Source organism: Mobula hypostoma, chromosome 15 (assembly GCF_963921235.1).
Source record: "Mobula hypostoma chromosome 15, sMobHyp1.1, whole genome shotgun sequence".
Lineage (NCBI taxonomy): Eukaryota > Metazoa > Chordata > Chondrichthyes > Myliobatiformes > Myliobatidae > Mobula > Mobula hypostoma.
This window is the reverse complement of record NC_086111.1, coordinates 5,250,313-5,276,800: the sequence shown is the minus strand read 5'-3', so window position 1 is coordinate 5,276,800 and position 26,488 is coordinate 5,250,313. Positions and strand designations below refer to the sequence as shown.

The following is a 26,488-nucleotide window of genomic DNA, read 5'->3' as shown; positions in this document are numbered from 1 at the left end:
CAAAGAGTTTTACTGCACGAGGGCCATTGCAACAAAATAGCTGTCTGTTCTCATGGCTTTAGGTATGGACATTTCTAAAAGTTTTTTTTTCCCACCTCCTCCCCTCCAGGTCTTCTTCACATGGAGATTATGACTTTTGACCCAGACAACCCGAGACAAATGGCAACCTGATGCAGCTTGATCACTAGAAGCAGTACACTCACTGAAATGAATTTGGAACCACAAAGCCATGTTACTAGCAGTTAACTTGCATCTGTTCTTCTTGTGTCTGTGCACAATGACAGAAATATTAAATAAAAGCACACACGTGGAAGATGGCATTAACTGGTGTGTTCCTATGGAAGGGGGAGAGGAGAGCAGTGGCAGGAGCGGTAGTAGGACCAGTTGTAGTTGTAGTAGTTGAAGCAGTACTAGTGGTAGCAGCAGAAATATTAGTAGCAGTAGTAGCAGTGGTAGGAACAGCAGTAGTAATAGCATTAGCAGCCGCAGCAGCAATAACAGTAGTAACGGTACTAGAATTGAAGTGAATTGACTATTACTTACATCCTTCATATACAGAAGAAGAAAGCCCTTGACTCCGAGTGGAGTCATTGGGACACTGTCATAACAGCAGGTTTTTTTAGCAGGCTTTCTTATTTTTACGAGGCCGAGTTGCTAGCTTGACGCTCAACCCAGCACGGATGGAAAGCGTGCAAGGGAGCCGGCTGGATTCAAACTCAGGAGCCATCACTCAGAAGTCTGGTGCTGATGCCACTACGCCACCAGACGGCTTCCTTCATATACATGAGGAGTAAAAATCTTTACGTCTATCTAAGTGTGCAATGTGCAATTTACAATTTACAGTAACTTATAAAAAATAGAATGTATCACAGGATAGTCAATATAACATAGACATACAGTCGTGTCAGCGTGAGTTCATCAGTCTGATGGCTTGGTGGAAGAAGCTGTCCCGGAGCCTGTTGGTCCTGGCTTTTATGCTGTGGTACCGCTTCCCGAACGGTAGCAGCTGGAACAGTTTGTAGTTGGGGTGACTCAGGTCCCCAATGATCCTTCGGGCCCTTTTTACAGACCTGTCTTTGTAAATGTCCTGAATAGTGGGAAGTTCACATCTACAGATACGATGGGCTGTCCGCACCACTCTCTGCAGAGTCCTGCGATTGAGGGAAGTACAGTTCCCATACCAGGCAGTGATGTGGCCAGTCAGGATGCTCTCAATCATGCCCCTGCAGAAAGTTCTTAGAATTTGGGGGCCCATACCAAACTTTTTCAACCGTCTGAGGTGAAAGGGGTGCTGTTGTGCCTTTTTCACCACACAGCCAGTATGTATAGACCACATGAAATCCTCGGTGATGTTTATGCTGCTAATACTACTGCTACAACTAAAACTGCTACTACTGCTACTGCCACTATGTAAAGGAGGGGGCTTAGTACACAGCCTTGAGAGGCACCTGTGTTGGGGGTCAGAGGGCCAGAGGTGAGGGAGCCTACTCTCACCACCTGCCAGTGATCCGACAGGAAGTCCAGGATCCAACTACACAAGGCAGGGCAAAGGACAAGGTCTCTGAGCTTCTTGTCAAGCCTGGAGGGAATTATGGTGTTGAATGCTAAACTGTAGTCCAAGAACAGCGTTCTCACATAAGCGTCCTTCTTCTCCAGATGTGTAAGGAAGGTGAGTAAAGCTGTGGCTATTGTGTCATCTGTCGATCGGTTGTGTCAGTAGGTGAATTGTAGGGGTCCAGTTTGGGTGGCAGCAAGCTGCAGATATAGCCCTTGACCAGCCTCTCAAAGCATTTGTTTATTATTTGAGGTGAGTGTGACAGGACACCAGTCGTTCAGACATGTTACCTTGGTCTTTTTTGGTACAGGGACAGTGGTGGATGTTTTGAAGCAGGAGGCACTCTACACTGGGAGAGGGAGAGATTAAAAATGTCTGTAAACACACTTGCCAGTTGTGCCGGGCACACTCTGAGTACCCGTCCTGGGATGCCGTCCGGTCCTGCAGCCTTGCGGCTGTCCACTCATTGGAAACACCTGTGTATTACTACTGACACACCTACTGAGTACCACCAGTAGCAGTAGCAGTAATAGTGGAGGCAGCAGCAGTAATAATAGTAGTAGCAGCAGCAGATGCTGTAGTAGAAGTGGTAGTTGATATTAGCAGTAGTAGTAGTAGTAGCAGTCAGAGTTGCAGTAGTAGCAGCAGTATTAGTAGCAGTAGGAGTAGGAGCAATAGCAGTAGTATCACTAGTAGTAGCAGCAGTGGCAGTAGCAGTTTTTGTTGTAGTGGCAATAGCAGTAACAGCAGGAGCAGTAGTAGCATTAGGAGCTGTAGTAGCAGCAGTAGTAGCATTATCAGCAGCAGCAACATATTAGCAGCAGCAGTATCAGTACCATTAGCAGAAGAAATAACTGTAGCAGTAGTAGCAGTGGTAGTAGGAGCAGTAAGCGTAGCAGCAGCAGCAATAGTGGCAGTGGTAGCAGTAGCAGTAATAGCATCGATAGCAGTAACAGCATCGACAGCAGTAGTAGTAACAGCGTCGACGGCAGTAGCAGTAACAGCGTCGACGGCAGTAACAGTAACAGCGTCGATGGCAGTAACAGTAACAACGTCGACGGCAGTAGTAGTAACAGCATCGACGGCAGTAACAGTAACAGCATCGATGGCAGTAGCAGTAACAGCATCGACGGCAGTAGCAGTAACAGCATCGGCGGCAGTAGCAGTAACAGCATCGACGGCAGTAGCAGTAATAGTATTAACAGCAGTAGCAGTAATAGCATTAATAGCAGTAGCAGTAATAGCATTGATGACAGTAGCAGTAACAGCATCGGCAGCAGTAGCAGTAACAGCATTGATGGCAGGAGCAGTAACAGCATTAACGGCAGTAGCAGTAGCAGTAATAGCATTAACAGCAGTAGCAGTAATAGCATTGATGGCAGTAGCAGTAACAGCATTGACAGCAGTAGCAGTAACAGCATCGGCAGCAGTAGCAGTAACAGCATTGACGGCAGTAGTAGTAACAGCATTGATGGCAGGAGCAGTAACATCATTAACGGCAGTAGCAGTAGCAGTAATAGCATTAACAGCAGTAGCAGTAACAGCATCGGCAGCAGTAGCAGTAACAGCATTAACAGCAGTAGCAGTAATAGCATCGACAGCAGTAGCAGTAACAGCTTTGACAGCAGTAGCAGTAACAGCATCGACGGCAGTAACAGTAACAGCGTCGACGGCAGTAACAGTAACAGCGTCGGCGGCAGTAGCAGTAACAGCATCGACGGCAGTAGCAGTAACAGCATCGACGGCAGTAACAGTAACAGCGTCGATGGCAGTAGTAGTAACAGCGTCGACGGCAGTAACAGTAACAGCATCGACGGCAGTAACAGTAACAGCATCGGCGGCAGTAGCAGTAACAGCATCGACGGCAGTAACAGTAACAGCATCGGCGGCAGTAGCAGTAACAGCATTGCCGGCAGTAGCAGTAATAGTATTAACAGCAGTAGCAGTAATAGCATTGATGACAGCAGCAGTAACAGCATTAACGGCAGTAGCAGTAACAGCATTGACGGCAGTAGTAGTAACAGCATTAACAGCAGTAGCAGTAATAGCATCGACAGCAGTAGCAGTAACAGCTTTGACGGCAGTAGCAGTAACAGCACTGATGGCAGTAGTAGTAACAGCATCGGCAACAGAAGCAGTAATAGCATCGGCAGCAGTAGCAGTAACAGCATTGACAGCATTAGCAGTAACAGCTTTGACAGCAGTACCAGTAATAGCATAGACGGCAGTAGCAGTAACAGCATCGACAGCAGTAGCAGTAACAGCATTGATGGCAGTAGCGGTCACAGCATTGACGGCCGTAGCTGTAACAGCATCGACGGTGGTAGCATTAATAGCATCGACAGCAGTAGCAGTAACAGCATTGACGGCAGTGGCAGTAGCAGTAGCAGTAATAGCATTGACGGCAGTAGCTGTAACAGCATCGACGGTGGTAGCATTAATAGCATTGACAGCAGTAACAGTAACAGCATTGACGGCAGTAGCAGTAACAGCATTGACGGCAGTAACAGTAACAGCATTGGCAGCAGTAGCAGTAGTAACAGCATTGACAGCAGTAGTAATAGCATTGACAGTAGCAGTAACAGCATTGACGGCAGTAGCAGTAACAGCATTGACGGCAGTAGCAGTAGTAATAGCACTGACAGTAGCAGTAACAGCATTGACGGCAGTAACAGTAACAGCATTGGCAGCAGTAGCAGTAGTAACAGCATTGACAGCAGTAGTAATAGCATTGACAGTAGCAGTAACAGCATTGACGGCAGTAGCAGTAATAGCATTGACGGCAGTAACAGTAACAGAATTGGCAGCAGTAGCAGTAGTAACAGCATCAATGGCAGTAGCAGTAATAGCATTGACGGAAGTAGCAGTAGTAACAGCATTGACAGCAGTAGTAATAGCATTGACAGTAGCAGTAACAGCATTGACAGCAGTAGCAGTAATAGCATTGACGGCAGTAATAGTAACAGCACTGGCAGCAGTAGTAACAGCATCGATGGCAGTAGCAGTAATAGCATTGACGGAAGTAGCAGTAACAGCATTGACGGCAGTAGCAGTAATAGCATTGACGGCAGTAACAGTAACAGCATTGGCAGTAGTAGTAACAACATCAATGGCAGTAGCAGTAATAGCATTGACGGAAGTAGCAGTAGTGACAGCATTGACAGCAGTAGTAATAGCATTGACAGTAGCAGTAATAGCATTGACGGCAGTAGCAGTAATAGCATTGACGGCAGTAACAGTAACAGCATTGGCAGCAGTAGTAGTAACAGCATTGACGGCAGTAGCAGTAATAGCATTGACGGCAGTAACAGTAACAGTATTGGCAGCAGTAGCAGTAGTAACAGCATCGATGGCAGTAGCAGTAATAGCATTGACGGAAGTAGCAGTAGTGACAGCATTGACAGCAGTAGTAATAGCATTGACAGTAGCAGTAACAGCATTGACGGCAGTAGTAGTAATAGCATTGACGGCAGTAACAGTAACAGCATTGGCAGCAGTAGTAGTAACAGCATTGACGGCAGTAGCAGTAGTAACAGCATCGATGGCAGTAGCAGTAATAGCATTGATGGAAGTAGCAGCAGTAGTAGGAGCGTGGTCACTTGAGTGCAGTACGATGTTTTCCTGAGGGGTTGTCTATTGGTGGCTCCTCAAGTGGCTCTAGAGGCTAATATGGGATTCATAAATGCTGCTGTGTATTTTATGTTACAGAATCCATAATGACTGTAGTAATTACATTGATTCCTTGTTCTAACTTTCCCAATCAATAATTCTATCACAGCCTCTGAGTCATTCAATCTTTTGTGTCTGCTGCAGGAAACACTTGTTACATACCCTGTAACCAGCAGAAATGGAACACACCTGATGTCTGGTTTTGGTGTTAATTAATTCTATTTTTATTGGTAACTATGCAAAACAGTCATATATAACCAGATAAATCAGGCAGGTTAACAGACATTATGCATATACAGGTGTGTAAATATAAAAGCCAAGCTTCTTCAAGCTTAGGTGGTAAGGGATACAGTCTTATGATGGAAGGTAAGACAGTTCAGTTCAATGCTCAGGTTAATTAATGAGAGATATTTGTAACCCAAAAGGCGAATGTTGTGAGAAGGCAATTACGTCGATATTCTACAGATTCCACAACAGCAATACAAGGTAACAATAGTAGTAGGTTTTATCTCCGAAGTTGTTCCACTCCACACGTGAAATATCACCGACAGTGATCTTCAACAAATATCCTTTAAACACAAGTGGTACCACACCCGAATTCAGCTACGGGACATCTCAAAGTGGTGGCCACAGGATACTCCAACAGAATCCATGTATGAATTATCACCAACAGTAGCTTATCAGAAAGGGGACTCTCTTCAAGGGAACCACCACCCAGGCAAGGGTAGACACACGGGTAGATTCCACACAAGGTTACCCCAAACACACAACTGTGACAGCCACTTATCCAGTTCCATGACAGACAAAATAACTCCATCAGTGATTTGCCACAGGGGTGCCTTTCTTCAGTGAACTACCACACCCAAACAAGGGTAACACACACGTGGTATTCACAAGGTACTCCCCTCACCAGAGAACCCACTCCTGTGGATTAACTACGTGACAATCACACCTTCGTAGTTGAATGGAAACAAACTCACCCTCACGGGCTACTGAGGAGAGAGTCCAAACAGTGATCTCTTTGTCACTAGGTTTATTCTGTTTCAAACCCATCTCTCCTCTCTTCTCTTCCCGCAAACTTGTTCTAGTTGCAGAAAACTTGAGAGAGTCATTTATCAATACTCAGGATCAATCTCAACTCACCCCTTTTGGGCTACTGAAAGTTTAAACCAGGACCTCGCTCACTGGTGTCTTTCATTGATCGAATCCATCTTGTTTTCAACTGTGTGTGTCTGTGTCTGTAACTGTCCTTGTAAAAAGTAAACATGCTGCAGAGTAACCATAACATTGATTGTCCATCAAACAACTCCATCTCTCTCTCTCTCTTTCCATGGCAACCCAGAAGCTGGCAGCAGTAGTCAGTGTCCGTGTAAAAGTGTAAACACGGGCTGAATGGCAGACTCCGCCCCTCTCTCTCAGCAGAAATCCAGAGGTTAGTCTCAGTTCTCTCTTGTGCCTTAAAGTGACAGTCCACAGCACAAAGGAACCCCAGGGGTACATAACACACTTCTTTAGCTCCTTTGTGATATAGAAACAACAATCCACTTCTAGAAATCCCTGCTGGCAATGATTAGAAGCAGTGGCTGGGCAGAACACAAGAAGCAAGAGTAGGCAGGGATTGCACGTGGCTTTTCCCAGGATGGGGTGGTGAGGGAACACCCACTGTTAGAGTGTCCTTTTAGTTTTTTTTGGAAAGCATGTGTCGCCAGTCTGACTTGGTGACAGCACCTTGTTACAAATACCTGTGAGTCACCAAGGAAATAAATGCACTTCATCAGCCATTTTGTTTACATTGTCTGTAAGGTAGAGTTTTATATTGTAGCATGCCCCTGGGACCATCACCACCACCTGCAGCTTCCTTTCCAAGTCTAAACCCTTTAACTCCCTCTCCAGTAACACCGTGGGAATATTTCCAAAAGATGACAGCAATTCAATAAGTTAGTTCATCACACAACCCAGGGGCACCTAGATTAGGCAACACACATTTCTTGACAGCAATACCAATATCTTGTGAATGAATAAATCAATTCTTGGCCTTACTCATTTATCTTTATCTTCAATTCCATGGGCAAATATGAGAATATGGTTTGCCTGGTATGGTGGTAGAGGCTTTTAAGAGACATTTAGATCAGCACATGAATGTGAGGGATATGCACATGTGTAGCTGGGAGGGTTTAGTTTTTTTGGGGGTGGGGTTTGATTTACTTTTTAGCTGGTTCAGCACAATATTGTGAGTTGAAGTGCCTGTTCCCGTGCTATGTTCTATGTTAAAAAAACCGTCCACAACTTCGATGGTTAAACCTGTTTCTTTGTTTGTGTCTCTGTTTCACTTCTCACTGTTCAATGCTAACAAGTGGAATTTTTTTTCTAAAGTTGAAATTGAGAATAGCAAATATCACTTACTAATCTACCTTCAGTGGTTATTTGATTAGGTACCTCTTGTACCTAATGAAGGGCCACTGAGTGTATGTTCACGGTCTTCTGCTGCTATAGCCCATCCACTTCAAGATTCGATGCTGTGTGCATTGAGATGCTCTTCTGTTGCAAAGCGTGGTCATTTGAAGTTACTGTTGCCTTCCTATCAGCTTGAACCAGTCTGGCATTTTCCGCTGACCTCTTTCATTAACAAGGCATTCTTACCCACACAAACTGATGCCATTGTATGCTTTTTGATTCTCGCACTATTCTCTGTAAACTCTAGAGACTGTTGTCCATGAAAATCCCAAGAGATCAGCAGTTTCTGAGATACTCAAAAAAAACCATATGGCACCAAAAATCATTTCATGGTCAAAGTCACTTAGATTACACTTCGTCCTCTTTCGAATGTTTGGGCTGAACAACTGATCCTCTCAACCATGTCTGAATGCATTTCCCACACCCTGCACCCCCTGTTTCTACCTCTTACCCAAGATCCACAACCCCACTTTTCCAGGTAGACCCACTGTTTCAGTTTGTTCTTGCCTTACTGAACTTATATCTGCATATTTTCACTGTTTTATCACCCCATTTCAGTCCCTTCCTACCTGTATCCATGACACTTCACATGCTCTGGATCTTGTCAATGATTTCAAGTTCCCTGGCCCCCATCTTCTTATTTACACTATGAATGTCCAGTCCCTATACACCCCCATCGCCCACCAAGGAGGCCTCAAAGCTCTCTGTTTCTTTCTGGACACCAGACCCGACCTGTTCTGCTCCACCACCACTCTCTTCCATTTTGTGGAACTTGTCCTCACTCTTAATAATTTTTCCTTTGGCTCCTCCCATTTCCTTCAGACAAAAAGTGTAGCCATGGGCTCACATGGGTCCCAGCTATGCCTGCTTTTTGTTGGCTATGTGGAACAGTCTATGTTCCGAGCCTACATTGATATCACTCCCCAACTTTTCCTACGCTATATTGACAATTGCATTGGTGCTGCTTTCTGCACCCATGCAGAACTTGTTGACTTCATCAACTTTGCCTCCAACTTCCACGCTGTCCTCACATTTACCTGGTCCATTTCTGACACCTCCCTCCCCTTTCTTGATCTCACTGTCTCTATCTCTGCAGACAGTTTATCTACTGATGCCTATAATAAACCCACAGACTCCCAGATCTACCTGGTCTATGCCTCTTCCAACCTGTTTCTTGTAAAAATGCCATCCCCTTCGCTCTATTTCTCCGTCTTCACTGCATCTGCTTTCAGGATGAGGCTTTTCATTCCAGAATGAAGGAGAAGTCATCCTTTTTCAAAGAAAGGGGATCCCCTTCCTCCACCATCAACACTGCCCTCAACTGCATCTCTTCCATTTCACACGTCTGCTTTCACCCCATCCTCCTGCCACCTGACCAGGGGTAGGGTTCCTTTTGCCCTCACCTACCACCCCACCAGTCTCTGCGTCCAGCACATAATTCCCCCGAACTTCCACCATCTCCAATGGGATCCCACCACCAAGCTCATCTTTCCCTACTATCTCTCAGTAGCCATCGATTTTAATTCCACTTCCTATTTCCATTCCAATATGTCAATCCACTGTTCCAATGAGATCACACTCAGGTTGGAGGAACAACACCTTATATTCCGTCTGGTTAGCCTCCAACCTGATGGCATGAACACTGATTGCTCAAACTTCTGGTAATGCCACCCCCACCCTGTCCTTCACCATTCCCCATCCGCTTTTCCCTCTCTCACCTTATCTCCTTGCCTGCCCATCGCCTCCTGGTGCTCCTCCCCTTTTTCTTTCTTCCATGGCATTCTGTCCTCTCCTATCAGACTCTTCCTTCTGCAGCCCTGTATCTCTTTCACCATGAATATACCTGGTCCACATCTCTCATTATGCTCTCACTGAAGAATTTCAATCCTGAATGATAATTAATTTAAGATCCTTCCAGCTCTTTACTTCACCCCACCCCTCACAGTTTCACCTATCACCTTGGGTTTCATTCTCCCCTCCCTGACCTTTTAACTCTACTCATCTTTTTCTGTCCATCCTGCCAAAGGGTCTTGGCCTGAAATGTCGACTCTACTTCTTTCCATAGATGGGGTGAGTTCCTCCAGCATTTTGTGTATGTTGCTTTGATTTCCAGCATCTGCAGTTTTTCTCTTGTTTGTGATTGGCTCCGGAGTAATACTGTTTCATTTGGCTATATTCATGTATGGTCTTGAATTTGAATTTGAACTTGACCTTCAGCTTTGTCCTCTAGACTTTGTCGACCTCTGCATATAAATGTCAGGACTCTCCAATCAGGGGTTTGATATTCAGGCTTCAACCCAGGACCTGTCGTTCAAGACTTTGACCTTTGGACCTCAATCTCAGGACATGCATGTATCTTTGTGACCCTGTTGACCTGGATGGCAGGTGTCACTGGCCCTTGTGACTCCCACCTATACAGACGTCCGATCTTTGACACGATGACTTGGGGATCCAGTATGATGTTTTCCAGTCTTTCACATCCTATTAACCCCCAATTCTCCCACTGCTTACCTACAGTAGGAGTTATTTGCAGTTTTTAAAGACATTTTTGCAATAGAACACTACTATTATTGCATTATCTTTCACTGATAGGTACAACTTTCACAAACAGTGGGTCATGAAGAGCAGAACCTGGCAGTTTGAGCAAAGGTCAGAATATCTGTGTTATATTTGTATTGGTCTGTTCTTTAAATGTTTCAATAATCATCACCAGTAAATGATCATTGTGCATGTTTTGTCTCAAACAAAATAGGAATGCCTTTTATAGAAAAAAATAAATAGGCAACAATCATGGGTAATGACATGCTCTGAGATTTAATAAGAGTTGAAGTTAACCACAATGTATTGCACATTGCCAAAGGCATGGATTCTGAAGGAATTTAAGGAGGGTTTGGAATTGTGAGCAATACATTTTAGGAACATTTTACTCTCTTCTTACTTCATTGCAAAGACCATTGACATTGAATGCTCTGCATTACAATATCATCTGGCTGGTGAGCCTGACATCAGTACTGGGAAAGTTACTGGAAGATATTCTAAGGGACCGGATATATGAGTATTTGGATAGACGGGACTGATTAGGGATCGTCAGCATGGCCTTGTGTGTGGTAGGTTGTGACTAACCAATCTTGTAGAGTTATTTGAAGTTGTTACCAGGAAAATTGATGAAGGCAATGCAGTGGATGCTGTCTACATAGATTTTAGCAGGGCATTTCACAAGGTACCGCATGGATGGTTGGTTCAGTCACTTGGCATTCAAGATGAGGTAGTAAATTGGGTTAGTCATTGGCGTTGTGGAGAACGCAGAGAGTGGTAGTAGATGGTTGCTTCTCTGACTGGATGCCTGTGACTAGTGGAATGCTGAAGGGATCGTTGCTGGGTCTGTTGTTGTTTGTAATCTATATTAACGATCTGGCTGATAAAGCGGTCAAATGAATCAGCACATTTGCGGGATCTGGACCAGTTGGCAAAAGGGGCTGAAAAATAGCTGATGGAGTTTAATGCAGACAACTGCGAGGTGTTGCACATCGGTAGGACCAACCAGAGTTGGTCCTACATGGTGAGCAGTAGGGCACTGAGGAGTGCGGTGGAACAGAGAGATCTGGGACACAAATCCATACTTCCTTGAAAGCGGCATCACAGGTGGATAGGCTCATAAAGAAAGCTTTTGGAACATTAGCCTTCATAAATCAAAGTACTGAGTACAGGAGAATGGATGTTATGTTGTATAAGACAATGGTGAGGCCTAATTTGGAGTATTGTGTGCAGTCTTGGTCACCTACCTATAGGAAAAATGTAAATACGGTTGAAAGAGTACAGAGAAAATTTACACAGATGTTGCTGGGACTGGAGGACCTGAGCTACAAGGAAAGGTTGAATAGGTTAGGACTTTATTCCTTGGAACATAGAAGACTGAGGGGAGATTTGATAGAGGTATACAAAATCATGAGGGGTATAGATAGGGTAAATGCAAGCAGTCATTTTCCCACTGAGGTCTGGAGGGACTACAACTGGAGATCATGGGTTAAGGGTGAAAGGCGAAACGTTTAAGGGGATCATGAGGGGAAACTTCTTCACTTAGAGGATCCTGAGAGTGTGGAATGAGCTGTCAGTGCAGGTGGTACATTTGAGTCGGTTTCAACGTTTAACAGCAGTTTGGATTGGTACCTGGCCAGTAGGAGTATTGATGGCTATGGTCCAGACACAGGCCAATGGGACTAGATGGGCCTAACGGCCTGTTTCTCTGTCGGACTTTTCTATGGCTAGTTTAAGGACATGAAGTGCTGTGCAAATACATGCCCTAAATCAGTAAGCAAGTACGGATCAGTACAAACTCTCTTACATTTGAAACAAAAATGCAATTCAATTGCCAAATATATTTTCACCATTTGCTGGAAAATGGCACCCAATTTTGGGAAACATTACAAAACTTACAAGCTTCTGAGGTGCAGCATCTTTTTTAGTTCCCTCTGAAGAAGACATACAATACTGGCAGTGTGAGGGCAAATGCAGCACATGTCAGTACTGTGCTGTACATAGTGTTTGTTCTGATTTGATATTCCAGCCTCTTTTCAGTCTCTGCTAAACCAGCAATCACATCCTCTGTTGCTAGAGTCTGCCAATCTTGTGTCAATTCTGAAGGTACCGTTTGCCATGGCTCGGTCTGTGCAACAACTTTTACGGTCTTGATGTCAGAAGCCACTTGGCCAAGTGACATTTGCAGATTTTTTAAATTTTGCTCCAGCCCCTCTAATGCTGTATTGGTATGTTTCAATGAAGCTGCTTGTTCTTTCAGAGAGATCATGAAAGGATCCAGTTTCAAAACAGATTCTGATTTTCCAGTGTTAGTGGTGGCCTTCCCTGCTTGCTGCACAGCACTGTCTTGGCCAACCAATTCCTTCAAATTGGTTACAAGTGCATTGAGCTCCTTGTTTTGGACTTGGTGCATGGACGCCTGTTCTTTAAGGGCTTCCTGCAAGCTCACCGGCCCTTTCTGTGCCTCAAGGAGCAATGCCTTCAGCTCCTGAAGCCGAACTCTATTGATGTAAGTTGACCCCAGGACTCCAATGATGGCTCCCAGCACAGACCCCACCAGAGACCAGTTTTTTGTTCTCTCTGCTCTTGCCCGCTCTTTCTCGTGGCTTCCCCTCACTGCTGCTGAGAAGAGAGCAAATGTCTCACGTTCAACTTCTTCCGCATTTTCATAGGCTGTTCGATGTCTTCTTTCATCCTGATTGCAGGATAGAAAACAAAATTAAATGCAATATTAAACTTTATTTTCTCGACCTTTGCTTATTAATAAAAAGAGAGCACGAAGGACAGACACATTAAGCATAGCAGATGGGGACAGGCAGCTGCGAAGACAAATTCAGGAGTATTTCCAGTACACAGATATAAAGGAACACGAAATAATTGTTACTCCAAATCTGATGCAACCAAATAAAAAACACAACAAAAGAACAGAATAATTAAAAAAACAATAAATACAGTTCTGTGCAAAAATCTTAGGCACATTACTTATAGATATCAGAATCAGGTTTATCCTCAATTATGTCTGTCACGAAATTTTTGTTTTCTTTTTGAGGCAGCAGTGCAGTACAATCCATAAAATTACTACAGTACTGTGCAAAAGTTTTAGACACCCTAGCTAAATATACGTCTAAGATTTTTTTCACAGTACTGTATACATATGTAAGATAGTTTACGTACATATGTTGATTATATGTACATTATGTGACTCTAGGCAAAGGAGTGTCTGTACAAAAGGGTGAGTGACAGAAACTGAAAGTAGTGGTGGTTGGAGGTGTGGAGGAGTGGGTTACTGCTTGGGGGAAAATAACTGTTTTCCAGTCTGGTGATCCTGGTGTGGATGCTACTTAGCCTCCTCCCTGATGGGAATGGCCAAGCAGTCCATGAGCAGGGTTGATGGGATTCTTCATGATGCTGCTGGCTCTTTTCTGGCACAGTTCTGTATACATGACCTTGATGGTGCGGTGGTCGGCTGGTGCTGGTTTTGACTACTCATAGTGGTGCCTTCCTGCCCGTTGCAGTGAGTTTCAGTACCATGCAGTGATACAGCCTGTCAGCATGCTCTCTGCTGTGCATCTGTGGTATGACATGAGTATAGATGCGCATAAAGCAGCTCTCTTCAGCCTCCTTAGAAAGCAAAGGCACTGGTGAGCTTTCCTGATTGTTTAGAATTAATTTTGGGTCCAGGACAGGTTGTGCAAGATGTGCAGTCTCAGGAGTTTGAAACTTCTTGCAACTTCCACTGCTATCCTGCCAATGTAAAGGGGGTGTGGGTGGTGTGAGCTCCAAAGTCGATAACCATCTCTTTTGTCTTCTTGATATTGAGGAAGAGGTTATTTGCCTCTTATGTGCAAACCCATAGCAAATTGTGAATGGCACCACAGTTACTATGATTGTTCTTTTCAGAAGTATATTTTGTTCGCTGTAGCATCACCAACTACAGACTTTTCCTAGGGATTTACCCCCAAAGCCTTCCACATGAGTGGGTATAGCTCATGGCAGCAGAGGGTTGATATCAGAGTTTTCCTTCTCCTAGATGAGCTGCCAAACCACGGCTGATGAGCCCCATCTGCCTGACTGGTTTTAAGACACTAGTGAACTATCTTCGCCCTTTCTCCTGTCAGTAGAAACTGTTCTGCTGGGCTTAGCGGCTAAGCCACATGTAAAGGCCAGAAGCAGGATTTGGTTGTCAGAGATCATTTGAGATGCACACCATTGGGAGCATTTAATAGATAGTGGGAGGTGATCCCCACTAATCCCCCCCTTCACCCAACCTCCCCCAACCCAGCTACAGCAACCTTACGAACCCAATTGTTATTATCCTTCAAACATCAATGTATAAGGACAGAGCAAAGTGAATTAGCAAAACAAAATCCTCACTTGAAGCAGTTTATGTTCTTGAGTGGCCAACTCGAGATAGTGACTGTCCTCCCGTGAGACTCTGTCTAATTTATCCCGAACCTCCTTCAATTTCAATTGCTGGGCTTCAAGAGTTTCCTGGCTTTGTCGAACAACACCGCGGGCAACCATGAATGCTTTCTCTGCCTGAGAGCAACAACGCATTTGTCAGTCACACATTACCATTTCAGTTTTTATTGCAGGCTTCCAGTTCTTTTGAGAGCCCAACACATTTAAGAACAGCTAGTAGGTATAACAACTTACATCAGAATCATGTTCAATATCACTGCAACGTCATGAAATTTATTGTTTTGTGTAATACTAATAACAAAACCCAAAACTTACAGCAAGTATATAAAATAAAATAAAACAAATAAGTAGTGCCAAAAGAGAGGAAAAAATACTGAGGTAGCGTTCATGGGTTTATTGTCCATTCAGAAATTGGATGGCAGAGGGGAAGAAGCTGTTCCTGAAACACTGAGTGTGTGTCTTCAGGCTCTTGTACCTCCTCCCTGATGGTAGCATTAAGAAGAGGGCACGCCCAGGGTGATGGGGGTCCTTAATGATGGATGCTACCTTTTTAAGGCATCACCTTTTGAAGGTGTCATAGATGCTAGAGCGGCTGCTGCCCATGATGGAGCTGGCTGAGTTCACAACTTTCTGTAGCTTTTTCTGATTTTGTGCACTGGCCCCTCCATACCAGATGTTGATGCAGCCAGTTAGAATGCTCTCCACGGTACATCTGTACAATTATATGTGCTTTCAAGGTCATGTAACATCTCAGTTTTATCAAGCACACTTTAATACCATTCAACTGGAGGTAGTCTGAGAAAAGGTTATGACAAGCTTGGGCAAAAATGATACCCAATAATAAAAAACTACTTTAAACTGATTATAGAAACATAGAAAATAGGTGCAGGAGTAGGCCATTCAGCCCTTCGAGCCTGCACTGCCATTCAGTATGATCATGGCTGATCATCCAACTTAGAACCCTGTACCAGCCTTCCCTCCATACCCCCTGATCCCTTTAGCATCCCGTAATCCCATTATGGGTGGTGTTCTACCATCAATATCTTTGATTTCACTGTTGTCAGCTCAATTATGGTGTCAATAGTAAAACCTGAATTTAAAAAATATAAGTTGCATCTGAAATGCAAACATTAACTTCTTTAAAGATGCTTTTTGATCTGATGAATATTTTTAGTAGTACATTTTCTTTTGAAAAGTAAAACAAATTATAGCAAATATATCAATCAATGCTCAGATGCGGCTGTTGATCTGTAGCTACTGGGCTTCTGGATGGGCTCCACACTCTCCACAGTCATAGAGTGACTTTTGGGGACTCTGAAGTTTATGTTCCTTGTGTTTTTGTTTACTTCTTTTGATTACAATTTGATCGAGACACTTCAGCGCTGTGCTGAACTAACTCTGTAATTAATGTTATTTGTTTACTTTTTATTGTTTGCACAACCTATATTTTTTTCGCACACTGGATCTTGTTATGTGGGGTCCTTTCTTTTAACAGGTTCTATTCTGTTTCTTTGTTTGCGGCTGCCTGCAAGAAGATGAATCTCAAAGTTGTATACTGTATACGTCTGCATATGTATGCACAGGACCCTGACACTTCTTCACCCCAGCCACCACAAATCAGTCGTCTGGGGCTACTTCCTTGGCATCTTCATTTGTTTGGTTCTCTTACTTGTGTTTAAAGGTCTTCAGTCCTCTCCTATCAGATTCTCCTTTCTGCAACCCTGTATCTCTTTCACCAATCAACTTCCCAGCTCTTTACTTCATGCCTCCCCCCTCCTGGTTTCACTTATCACCTTGCGTTACTTCCTCCCCTCCCCCACCACCTTACTCTGACTCTTCATCTTTTTTTCCTCCAGTCCTGATGAAGGGTTTCGGCCTGAAACGTTCACTGTACTCTTTTCCATAGATGCTGCCTGGCCTGCTGAGTTCCTCCAGCAGGTTGTGTGTGATGCCAATGCCCTAGATATTTATTCCCATCACCACTAGCACACCATACTTGGTTTGCCATTTACAAAATGCATTGGAGTTACTCATCTAGGCTACACCATTAGCACTCCCAAACCTACTGGCCACCTACATGGCCACCTGAGGATACTTGGAATTCCTTTCCAAGTCAAACAGCACCCTAATTAGAAATATACCATGATTGTCACTGAGTCAAAATTCTGGAAACCCCCACTGAACAAAACATCAGAGCACCTCAACTGGAAGGACTGCAGGCATCTAAAATGGTGACTCACCCCTCCACATTCTCAGCAGGAAGAAGGGATGGACTATAATTGCTGGCCCTGCCAGTGACAATCACAGCCTGAATAAAAATTAATTTACTGTGTCAAACATTATTCAATACCAGTCTGTACTTCAGACATCAGAAGTGGCACATTATTTCTATAATTGCTTTACCTCTGTGACATTCAGCTGTGCCTCTTGAACTTCTTTCAGTCCAACAAACTCCTCATAGTTTTCCCACAGGGTGTTCGCTGTGGCTCGGATGTGGTCTAACGCCTTTTTGCTTAAATTCTTTCCCAGTTCGACCAATTTCAGAGGTGTAGCATCTTTATTTTCACTGAGAGCCTTGGTAACTGTTTTCTGCGAGGCTTGGGAACAGTAGAGGCGGACTTGGAGATTATTGCTTCTTGCAATTTGGAAGCAATAAACACGGGAGCACATCATACCAAATCGCCCCTTCTTCATCACTGTCGATTGCTTCAAAAACAATGCTTATTCAGTCAAAACTAAGTAGCCTGAGAATGCATTGACAAAGATTGTTTAGAGTATTCATAACAACAATTTGAATTTTAAATAAACTTTTTTTTAAAATTTAAGATTCAGATTCATTTCTCACATCTACATCGAAGCATTCAGGAAATGCATCGTTTGTGCTACCAACCAGCACATCCAAAAATGTGCTGGGAGCAGCCCACAAGTGTTGCCACATATCCAGCATCAACTTAACATGCTCACAATTCTTGGCAGGAAAAACATAGAACACAATAACAGCAGAAGGAAAAAACACCACCAAAAATGCTGGAGGAGCTCAGCAAGTCAGGCAGCATCTATGGATAAGAGTAAACAGTTGACATTCCAAGTGGAGACTCTTCTTCAGGATTGAAAAAGAAGGGGGAAGATGCCAGAATAAAAGTGTGGGGGAGAGGAAGGTGGCAAGCTGGAATGTGATAGATGAAGCCAAGTAAGTGGGAAAACTAAATGGCTGGAGAGGAGAAATCCGATAGGAGAGGATAGCAGACCATAGCAGAGAGGAAAGGAGGAGGGGACCCAAGTGGAGGTGATAGGCAAGGGAGAAGAGGTATGAGGCCACAGTGGGGAATAGAAGAGGGGAGGGCAAGGGGATTTTTTTTACTGGAAGGAAAAATCAATATTTATTACATAAGGTTGGAGGATACCCAGACAGAACTTAAAGAGTTGCTCCTCCACCCTGAAGACAGCCTCACCGTGGCACAAGAGACCATGGACCAACATAGGAATCAGAACAGGAATCACCCTGAAGGCAGCCTCACCGTGGCTATTACTGTTAAGGTGGCAGGAAGATAGGGTGAGTATGGATGTTAGGGGAATGGAGGAGATAAAGGTGAGGGCAGCTTCAATGGTGGAGGAAGGAAAACCACGTGCTTTGAAGATGGAGGACATCTCAAATATCTTGGAAAGGAAAGCCTCATCCTGGGAGCAGATGTGGCAGAGAGGAAGGAACTAAGAAAAGGGAATAGCATTTTTACAGGAGACAGGATAGGAAAAGATATAGTCAAGATAACTGTGGGAATCGGTAGGTTTATAAAAGATGTTGGTTGACATTTTGTCTACAGAGATGGAGCTAGAGAGATTGAGAAAGTGGAGGATGGTGTCAGAAATGGACCAAGGACACTTAAGGACAGGATGGAAGTTAAAGGCAAAATTGATGAAATTGATGAGCTCATCATGGATGCAAGGAGCAGCAGCAATCTAGTTGTCAATGCAGCGGAGGAAGAATTGGGAGCATTACCGGAGAAGGCTTGGAGCATAGACTGTTCTACATAGCCAATGAAAAGGCAAGCAAAGCTGGGGCCCACGGGGGTACCCATGGCTACCTCATGAGTCTGCAGAAAGTGGGAGGAGCTGAAGAAGAAAATGTTGAGGGTGAGGACATGTTCTGCCAGACAGAGGGGGGTGGTGGTGGAGGGGAACGGGTTGGTTCTTTTGTTGACAAAGCAGCGCAGAGCTATTAGACCTTCTTGATGGGTATAAGAGTGTATAGGGACTGGACATCCATGGTGAAAATGACTTGGTCAGGCTAGGGAATTGATAGTTACGGAGGAGATCGAGAACATGAGAAGTGTTACAGATGGAAGTGGGAAGGGACTGAAGCAAGGGAGATAGAATGGAGTTGTTTGTGCATCTTCGGAAAGAGGCAGAAGCAGGCAGCGCAGAGCAAGGGAACTATAGGCTTGGTAGCAGTGGATGGGAGTTCTCCAGAGTTGATAATGTCAGCGATGTTGTCCAAGAGTTTTCTGATGGTCTGGAGCATGGTTCTCTTCAAGAGGTAGGTAAGACGAGATGTCTGAGAGTTGCCACCTGGCCTCAGTCAGTCCACTACAGTATAGCAGCACCTCCTTTGTCTGCGGATTTGATGGTAAGATAGGGATTGCTGCAGAAAGAGTGAAGGGCAGTGTGTTCAGAGGGGAAAGCTTTCAGGAGTAGTGAGAAGTGCTGAAATTGAGCTGATTGATGTCTCGTCATTGAGATGAAAAGATCATAATCTTTCTGATAAAAATAATTCTGCCCCTTCCCCTCTTCTTCTATTCCCCACACTGGCCTCTTACCTCTTCTCACCTGCCTATCACACCACTTCCCGGTGCCCTGCATCCTTTCCTTTCTCCCATGATCCACTCTCACCTCCTTTTAGATTCCTTCTTGTCCAGTCCTTTACCTTTCTTACCGACCTGGCTTCACCTATCACCTTCCAGCTATCTTCCTTCCCCGCCCTCCACCTTTTTTCCTGGCATCTTCCCTCTTCCTTTCCAATCCCAAAGAAGGGTCTTGGCCTGAAATGTGGACTGTTTGTTCACTTCCATCGACGCTGCCTGTTTTGCTGAGTTCCTCCAGCATTTTATATCTGTTGCTTTGGAGGTTCAGCATCTGTTTATGAACTGCAGAAAAAGCCCCTTTCCATACACATACACACACACACAGTCCTCCAACTCCAAGACAGGCTTAGGGCCAACAATTATTGACCATCTCTGACTGTCATTGAATAGAACTAGTCATTTTGTAGATTAAGAGTCTGCCACACTGCTCTGGGTTTGTAGTCACTGAGGCCTAACCCAGGAAGAGAAACATATTTCCTTCCTTAAAAGGACTTCACTAAACCATATTAAAAGTTATTATTACTGATAGTAGCTTATTTCAGATTTAAATAACCAGAATCTAAAATCCTCAGTTGTGGGTGTCATTGACCTCCCACATCATGAAGACCCTGGAGAGACTTGTTCTGGAGCTGCTCCGGCCTATGGTCAGACCACACTTAGATCCCCTCCAGTTCGCCTACCAGCCCCGACTAGGAGTTGAGGATGTCATCGTCTACCTGCTGAACCGTGTCTACGCCCACCTGGACAAGCCAGCAAGCACTGTGAGGGTCATGTTTTTTGACTTCTCCAGTGTGTTCAACACCATCCGCCCTGCCTTGCTGGGGGAGAAGCTGACAGCGATGCAGGTGGATGCTTCCCTGGTATCATGGATTCTTGATTACCTGACTGGCAGACCACAGTACGTGTGCTTGCAACACTGTGTGTCCGACAGAGTGATCAGCAGCATTGGGGCTCCACAGTGTACTGTCTTGTCTCCCTTTCTCTCCACCATTTACACCTCGGACTTCAACTACTGCACCGAGTCTTGTCATCTTCAGAAGTTTTCGGATGACTCTGCCATAGTTGGATACATCAGCAAGGGAGATGAGGTTGAGTACAGGTCTACGGTAGGAAACTTTGTCACATGGTGTGAGCAGAATTATCTGCAGCTTAATGTGAAAAAGACTAAGGAGCTGGTGGTAGACCTGAGGAGAGCTAAGGTACCGGTGACCCCTGTTTCCATCCAGGGGGGTCAGTGTGGACATGGTGGAGGATTACAAATACCTGGGGATATGAATTGATAATAAACTGGACTGGTCTAAGAACACTGAGGCTGTCTACAAGAAGGGTCAGAGCCGTCTCTATTTCCTGAGGAGACTGAGGTCCTTTAACATCTGCCAGGCGATGCTGAGGGTGTTCTATGAGTCTGTGGTGGCCAGTGCTATCACGTTTGCTGTTGTGTGCTGGGGCAGCAGGCTGAGGGTAGCAGACACCAACAGAATCAACAAACTCATTCGTAAGGCCAGTGATGTTGTAGGGATGGAACTGGACTCTCTCACGGTGGTGTCTGAAAAGAGGATGCTGTCTAAGTTGCATGCCATCTTGGTCAATGTCTCCCATCCACTACATAATGTACTGGGTGGGCACAGGAGTACATTCAGCTAGAGACTCATTCCTCCAAGATGCAGCACAGACCGTCATAGGAAGTCATTCCTACCTGTGGCCATCAAACTTTACAACTCCTCCCTTGGAGGGTCAGACACCCTGAGCCGATAGGCTGGTCCTGGACTTATTTCCTGGCATAATTTACATATTTCTATTAACTATTTATGGTTCTATTACTATTTATTATTTATGGCGCAACTGTAACGAAAACCAATTTCCCCCAGGACCAATAAAGTATGACTATGACTATGACTCTGTGTGGGTAGTATCCGATTATGCCTTAAGATCTTTGTCTGACCTTTTGGATTACTGGTAGTAAATGCTGGCATTGGCACATCTCATAAACAGTCCAGTAATCTAACCACTATACCACCATGCATCTCATCTTTTCTACTAACCACAAGAGCAACCTGGGATTTTATTTATACATTACTTCAATCATCAATACTTAAAACAAACAAAGCAAGTGCAATCATTGATCATAAATCACACACTCAGTAACAGCTGTAGTCTACGTTATGCACTGTTATTGAGCCATAAGCCGTTATAACAAGAGTTTCAGTTCTTCATTATCACCACCTCTCCCTACCTCCATTCACATCTGTACTGTATTCCCACACATTTACAGTGGTAGCAATAACTGCAATCCACTCCCTCTATACCCACTCACAGCTTGAGCCATCTTTCTTCTTTTGAATGCTTACTGTTCTCGAATCTATTAAAGCTTCTTCTGAATCCAGGGGATATTCTGTCGGTAGCCCTGTGCACAGTCAGCTCTCCGCTCCGTCTGCAGTGCGACCTCTGGACCCGCCCATTCCCTCTGACCTTTCACCTCGCGGCTGCCGGCGCCGGCTTCGGCTCCCCGGCAACCGTATTAAGCCACTGTGCTGCAACTAAAGCACAGATCTATATCCCCTCTTTTGCAATATTTTAGGACAGGCTAACTTTTCTCACGTCACCTCCCGCGTTCTGGTTACATTTATTACAAGGAGCACAAAGCTTTGGGCTAATTTATTCACATTCCGTCCCACCAGAGGTGGGACAGCTTCTGCTCTTCCATTCCACATCTGCCGATTCGTCCCAATGTTATTCACTTCATGTCCTTCTCCAAATACAGAGAAGCAACACAGTTTCCATTTAATGCGACTAATATTTATACTACAACTGCCTCCAAGATGCTTGTCACTGAATGCTTTTCTGAAAGATTGGTCCCGAATGTGCTGGCGTCGAATCAATTACTCTATTTGCTCTATAGTCACTTGGCTGTTTCCACTCCGCAGATTCGTTTCTTTCATTCATTCCTGTGATTCAAAAGGTAGTTAAGTATAAATATTTACTAGAGTAGATAAGAAATGCAGCACAACAGTTATCATTTTTTAGGCATATGCTGTCGGAATTAATGTACTCCGCACCGAGTACTTTTTCCATGGAGTATGTAGGGTGATGAAAGTGCTGTGCCAGGAATGTAAGGTTAGTTGTTGTTGGAGGAGGCGCCTTTGTTCCATCTTGTGAGTGGGACCCGGGGTTAAGATTTAAACTGAGGGGGAAAGGCTATTTGCCAACAGTGAGAGGGCAGGAGAGGTCCAGGGCATGTGCGTGGGGCAGCTCTGGGCTGCATGGTTGTGTGTGTGTGAAGTCATTCCCCCAAACCCTGGCTTCCTGTGTGTGTGAGTGAGTGGGGGTGGGGGTGCCCATGGGAGGGATGCTGTTGTTATGGAGCTCACAGCCTGGCTCCCTTCATGACTGACTGTCTGCGATGGGCTTGATCTGGAGCACAGCACTGCAGCCTTCCCTCAACTAATCATACACACCATCACCCATCTGTACTGACACCACCACAGGAGCACAACAGAAATGATCCACACGCCTAACTTGGTAATATTCTATGTGTTTATCTTTTAAATTATTCAATTAAATATTTTGGGTATTGATACTCCCTTCAGTCTAACTGTTTAATGTGAAATGTTCTGAGGCACATGTCACGATGAAATTTTAGGCAAAGTAACAAATAGGTTCGATAGATTTTACCATTTTTACAGAACTGACAGCATTGTTTACTAGTTGTTCAAAAGTAATGGTCTCTGAGTATGAACAGTTGTGGTTCTTAGAGAAATAATTGCAGAAAAATCTTGGTCACATATCTATTTTACAATCTTGTATGTTTGTATGATGAACTTTAACAGGCCTGAATGATTGTTAAGCTTGCGATTTGGAATAGTTTTCTCTTTTAATGAAAGCAAAATGATATATGAAATCCCATTAGAAAGGCTGACTCCATGATATGTTTTGAAAGATGGTATAAAATTATCTTTTTATTATTGTTTTATTATCTCAGTGAATAAGATTTGTCATGGTTTTGTAAGTGTGCTGCCTTTGCAAGCATAAAATGTGAAACATTGTCCAGTTATTCTGCTGTGTGAAAAACAGTAGATTACTATAGTGCAACACCAATGGTCTTGAAGATGTCTGTTGTAATCTCACTGCATAACTTTAGATGGCCATGTGAATGCTCTGTACACACTTGCAACCCAAGTGTGTGGGCTTGCAAATGTTGTACGGATGTGATTACAGAATTGATTATCATACGAGATAGTATCTGTCTTAACACGTTGGCTCAGGAAAGCAAAACCTTGAGTAATTTAAAACAAAATCCATATTGTTCTATAAATAAACATGTTCTGTTTTAAAGTTTCACATTGATTACTAGTTGCTCTCCTGTGGTGTTGCTGTTGATCTTCTATGAGCCAATACACTGTTAATCTGTCTCAGACGCTGCTCTAGTGCTTCAAGTGGTTTCCAATAATTACATTTTGATATAGTTGGAAAGCTAATGTAAAATTTTTCTAATGGTGAATGACCTGTGTTCTTGGGCGGGGGGGGGGCGCGGGGTAAGCAGGACAGCCAACTGGAAATTAATAAATCTGTAGATTGGTGTTTGTGTACAGGCTTAAAATTATTCTCTCATAATGTATTTTGAGTAAAGTATAATAAATGAAATCTATAATATACCATATAAGGGCAAAAAATATCATTTACTCTTTCAAACAAATGAATTTGATATTAAATACATACCCGTTTTGCTTTAGGAGTGGCAGCAGTTAAAGAGCTTTAATTGCTGCCATCGTACTTGGTTCTGTAATTGAAAGTAGGAGCATGAGTGATGTTGGCTGACATGATGCCTTTCAAGTTGTTGTAAGTTGCTCCTCCTTGCTTTGAAATGTCACACTTTCAAATGAAGGGACATTCCTTTTTTGTGTTTTTATTTGCTTCAATGAACTGCAAAGTTTAATCCTCTGCACTTCTGGATCACAATATTTTGTGGCTTTTCTAAGTTAAGCCAAAACTTTGGTGCACTGCCAGTGTGCAGCTCATGAAGAAGACACTGAAGCTTTATAATTTCCTGTTTGGCAATACTTTTTTTTTAAAGGCTCATTGTTGTTTCAAAATCTTGTCCTCATTCCTTCCTTATTCTGTAAGCATCTCAAGTCATATAACTTAACAGAACTGCTCTCTATACTCTTGTGCATCCTGAAATTTCATTGCTTTGTTTTCAGCTGCCTTAGCCCTATGCTGCAGTATTCTCTTCCTAACATCTAATTTTTTTCTTCTTTAGAATATTCCTCACAACCTCTTATTTTGACAAAGGTTTTAGCTACCTGTTTACGTGCATCATTTTCTTTGTTTGATAACTCTCTGCTGAAGTGCAGATGCCTTTAGTAAAGTTGCACGCTTGTTGTTTTGATGATGATTATTTATAGAACAAGTAACAGATTAGGTTTAATTAATACATTGATTTACTATATATGAATTCAATTTTTCTTTGTCTTAATTTTTCTTTCCTTCAATTTCATGTTCAAGCAGATTTGCCTCATTCTACAACGTAGATTAATTTAGTTTCTTTAAGGACTGTTGAATAGTTGCTTCCAAGTGAAGGTCCAAACACAAAAACATTGATCAGATAACTTGGCTGAAGGAAAATATGCTTACTTTTGCAATAAACATGCATAAATTTTTAAATGTGATTCTTGTGTGCTAAGTTGTTAGTGATCCTTTTTGTCCTTTTTGGAAACGGCATAGAGGCTGACTATTTTTCTTTAAGTAAAACTAGAAAAAAAATTTTTTCTACTTTTTTTTAAAAGCTATATTTCCTGGAGAAATTAAGACATCATAGAGATGGGGAGGCAGTAAGCTAACAAAGGGCAAGGTTAAAATTGTTTTTGCAAAATAAAACAAGAAAAACACAAGAATTTTAAAAGTGTGAAATATCCTGAAAATGATTTGTTTCTTGTCCGTTTTGTCAATTCAAATTCAACTTGGGGGTGAGTAAACACCAGATGTGATAGGTTAATTTTAAAGGAGTTGTCACCAGTAAATTTCCTTGCTTAAATTTTTCAAGGGCAGTATCAATAAAATGGAATTCATGGCAAATATGGGAATAATGCTTTGTGCGGGGTTCGTTGCAATCATTAATTGTTTTAATCAGCTTCCTGCTTCAGATCTCTTTCAGATCACTTGTCATTTGACTTCTCATGCCCTCCTCTATGAGCCAAAAATATTCAGACACAACTTTTAAAAAATTTATTTAGAGGTACAGTGCAGAACAGGCCCTTCCAGCCCAACAAGCCACACCAGCCAGCAACCCACCTGTTTAACACTAGCCTAATTACAGGACAATTTACAATGACCAATTGACCAACTAACCAGTACGTCTTTGGACTGTGGGAGGAAACCAGAGCACCCAGAGTAAACCCACGGTCACAAGGAGAATGCACAAAACTCCTTACAGACTCCTTACATTTTAATGTTGCAAAGTGCTGGATAAATCTTTGTGGTTAGACACGTTAATGGATTGATATCATACAGTGCTAAATGAAATGCATCGTATTAAGACTCAGTTATTTGTAACTGTCATGCAAGACTAAATGAACACTAGGTCTTTCAGGAACACTATTCATGTTGCTGTCACAAGTAGCTTAATAATCTCTGGCTCATTCAGACACTGAACTGTTCCTGTTCAATGACATGAAAGAGCATTTCTTGTTCAAGCACAGCAACATATCACTAGCACATGACACTGAAGTCCAGTTTAGTCAGACAGACTAATGTGTATCTGTCACAAAGAGCTAATTCAATCCCAGCTCATTTCAGAAGTCCTGCTGCACTGAAATGATTAATAATGAGTAGTTTGTGATAATTCTGTTTGCACAGTCAAAATAGTTAAATCCATTTGAACAGGATATGATGATGTGGTCAGCCATATAGCACACTGGTAAAACTGGATATATGGCTGGTTATAATATTTAGAGTACAATACTTTGTTAATTTGCTCATATTTCAATTACTTCATCCT

General features: G+C 43.3%; 4 protein-coding genes across 12 annotated transcripts in view; 3 read left to right on the top strand and 1 right to left on the bottom strand.

Moving 5' to 3' along the window:
- zgc:171775 (STKc_p38 domain-containing protein) overlaps window positions 1-308 on the top strand; it is a 42,916-nt gene extending 42,608 nt beyond the window's left edge. For all 3 annotated transcript variants that reach the window (XM_063067656.1, XM_063067655.1, XM_063067657.1), the window contains exon 12: window positions 110-308. In XM_063067656.1, coding sequence (XP_062923726.1) covers window positions 110-171 — 62 coding nt within the window. In that variant the 3' untranslated portion in view covers window positions 172-308. The remainder of the gene's footprint in view (window positions 1-109) is intronic.
- A 1,026-nt stretch (window positions 309-1,334) lies between these two features.
- LOC134357160 (dentin sialophosphoprotein-like) lies at window positions 1,335-5,158 on the top strand. Its single transcript, XM_063068459.1, has 2 exons — window positions 1,335-1,474; window positions 2,419-5,158. Exons 1-2 carry the CDS (start codon window positions 1,335-1,337, stop codon window positions 5,156-5,158), a joined length of 2,880 nt encoding a protein of 959 aa, XP_062924529.1.
- Window positions 5,159-5,437: 279 nt separating this feature from the next.
- On the bottom strand, window positions 5,438-21,948 carry ccdc51 (coiled-coil domain containing 51). 6 transcript variants are annotated; one of them, XM_063067652.1, is made up of 4 exons: window positions 21,843-21,948; window positions 17,039-17,379; window positions 14,588-14,752; window positions 5,438-12,908 (listed from the first exon to the last, which is right to left on the bottom strand). In XM_063067652.1, the coding sequence occupies exons 2-4, from the start codon at window positions 17,327-17,329 to the stop codon at window positions 12,138-12,140; spliced, it is 1,227 nt and encodes a 408-aa protein (XP_062923722.1). In that variant the 5' UTR covers window positions 17,330-17,379; window positions 21,843-21,948; the 3' UTR covers window positions 5,438-12,137. The 6 variants fall into 6 exon arrangements, with proteins under 6 accessions (XP_062923722.1, XP_062923720.1, XP_062923721.1 ...); XM_063067650.1 differs by having other exon boundaries at window positions 17,039-17,341; window positions 21,809-21,937; XM_063067651.1 differs by having other exon boundaries at window positions 17,039-17,341; window positions 21,843-21,934.
- Window positions 21,949-22,628: 680 nt separating this feature from the next.
- Window positions 22,629-26,488, top strand: part of brpf1 (bromodomain and PHD finger containing, 1) — a 56,464-nt gene continuing 52,604 nt past the window's right edge. For both annotated transcript variants that reach the window (XR_010020408.1, XM_063067648.1), the window contains exon 1: window positions 22,629-23,013. The gene's annotated coding sequence lies outside the window, so the exon portion shown is untranslated. The remainder of the gene's footprint in view (window positions 23,014-26,488) is intronic.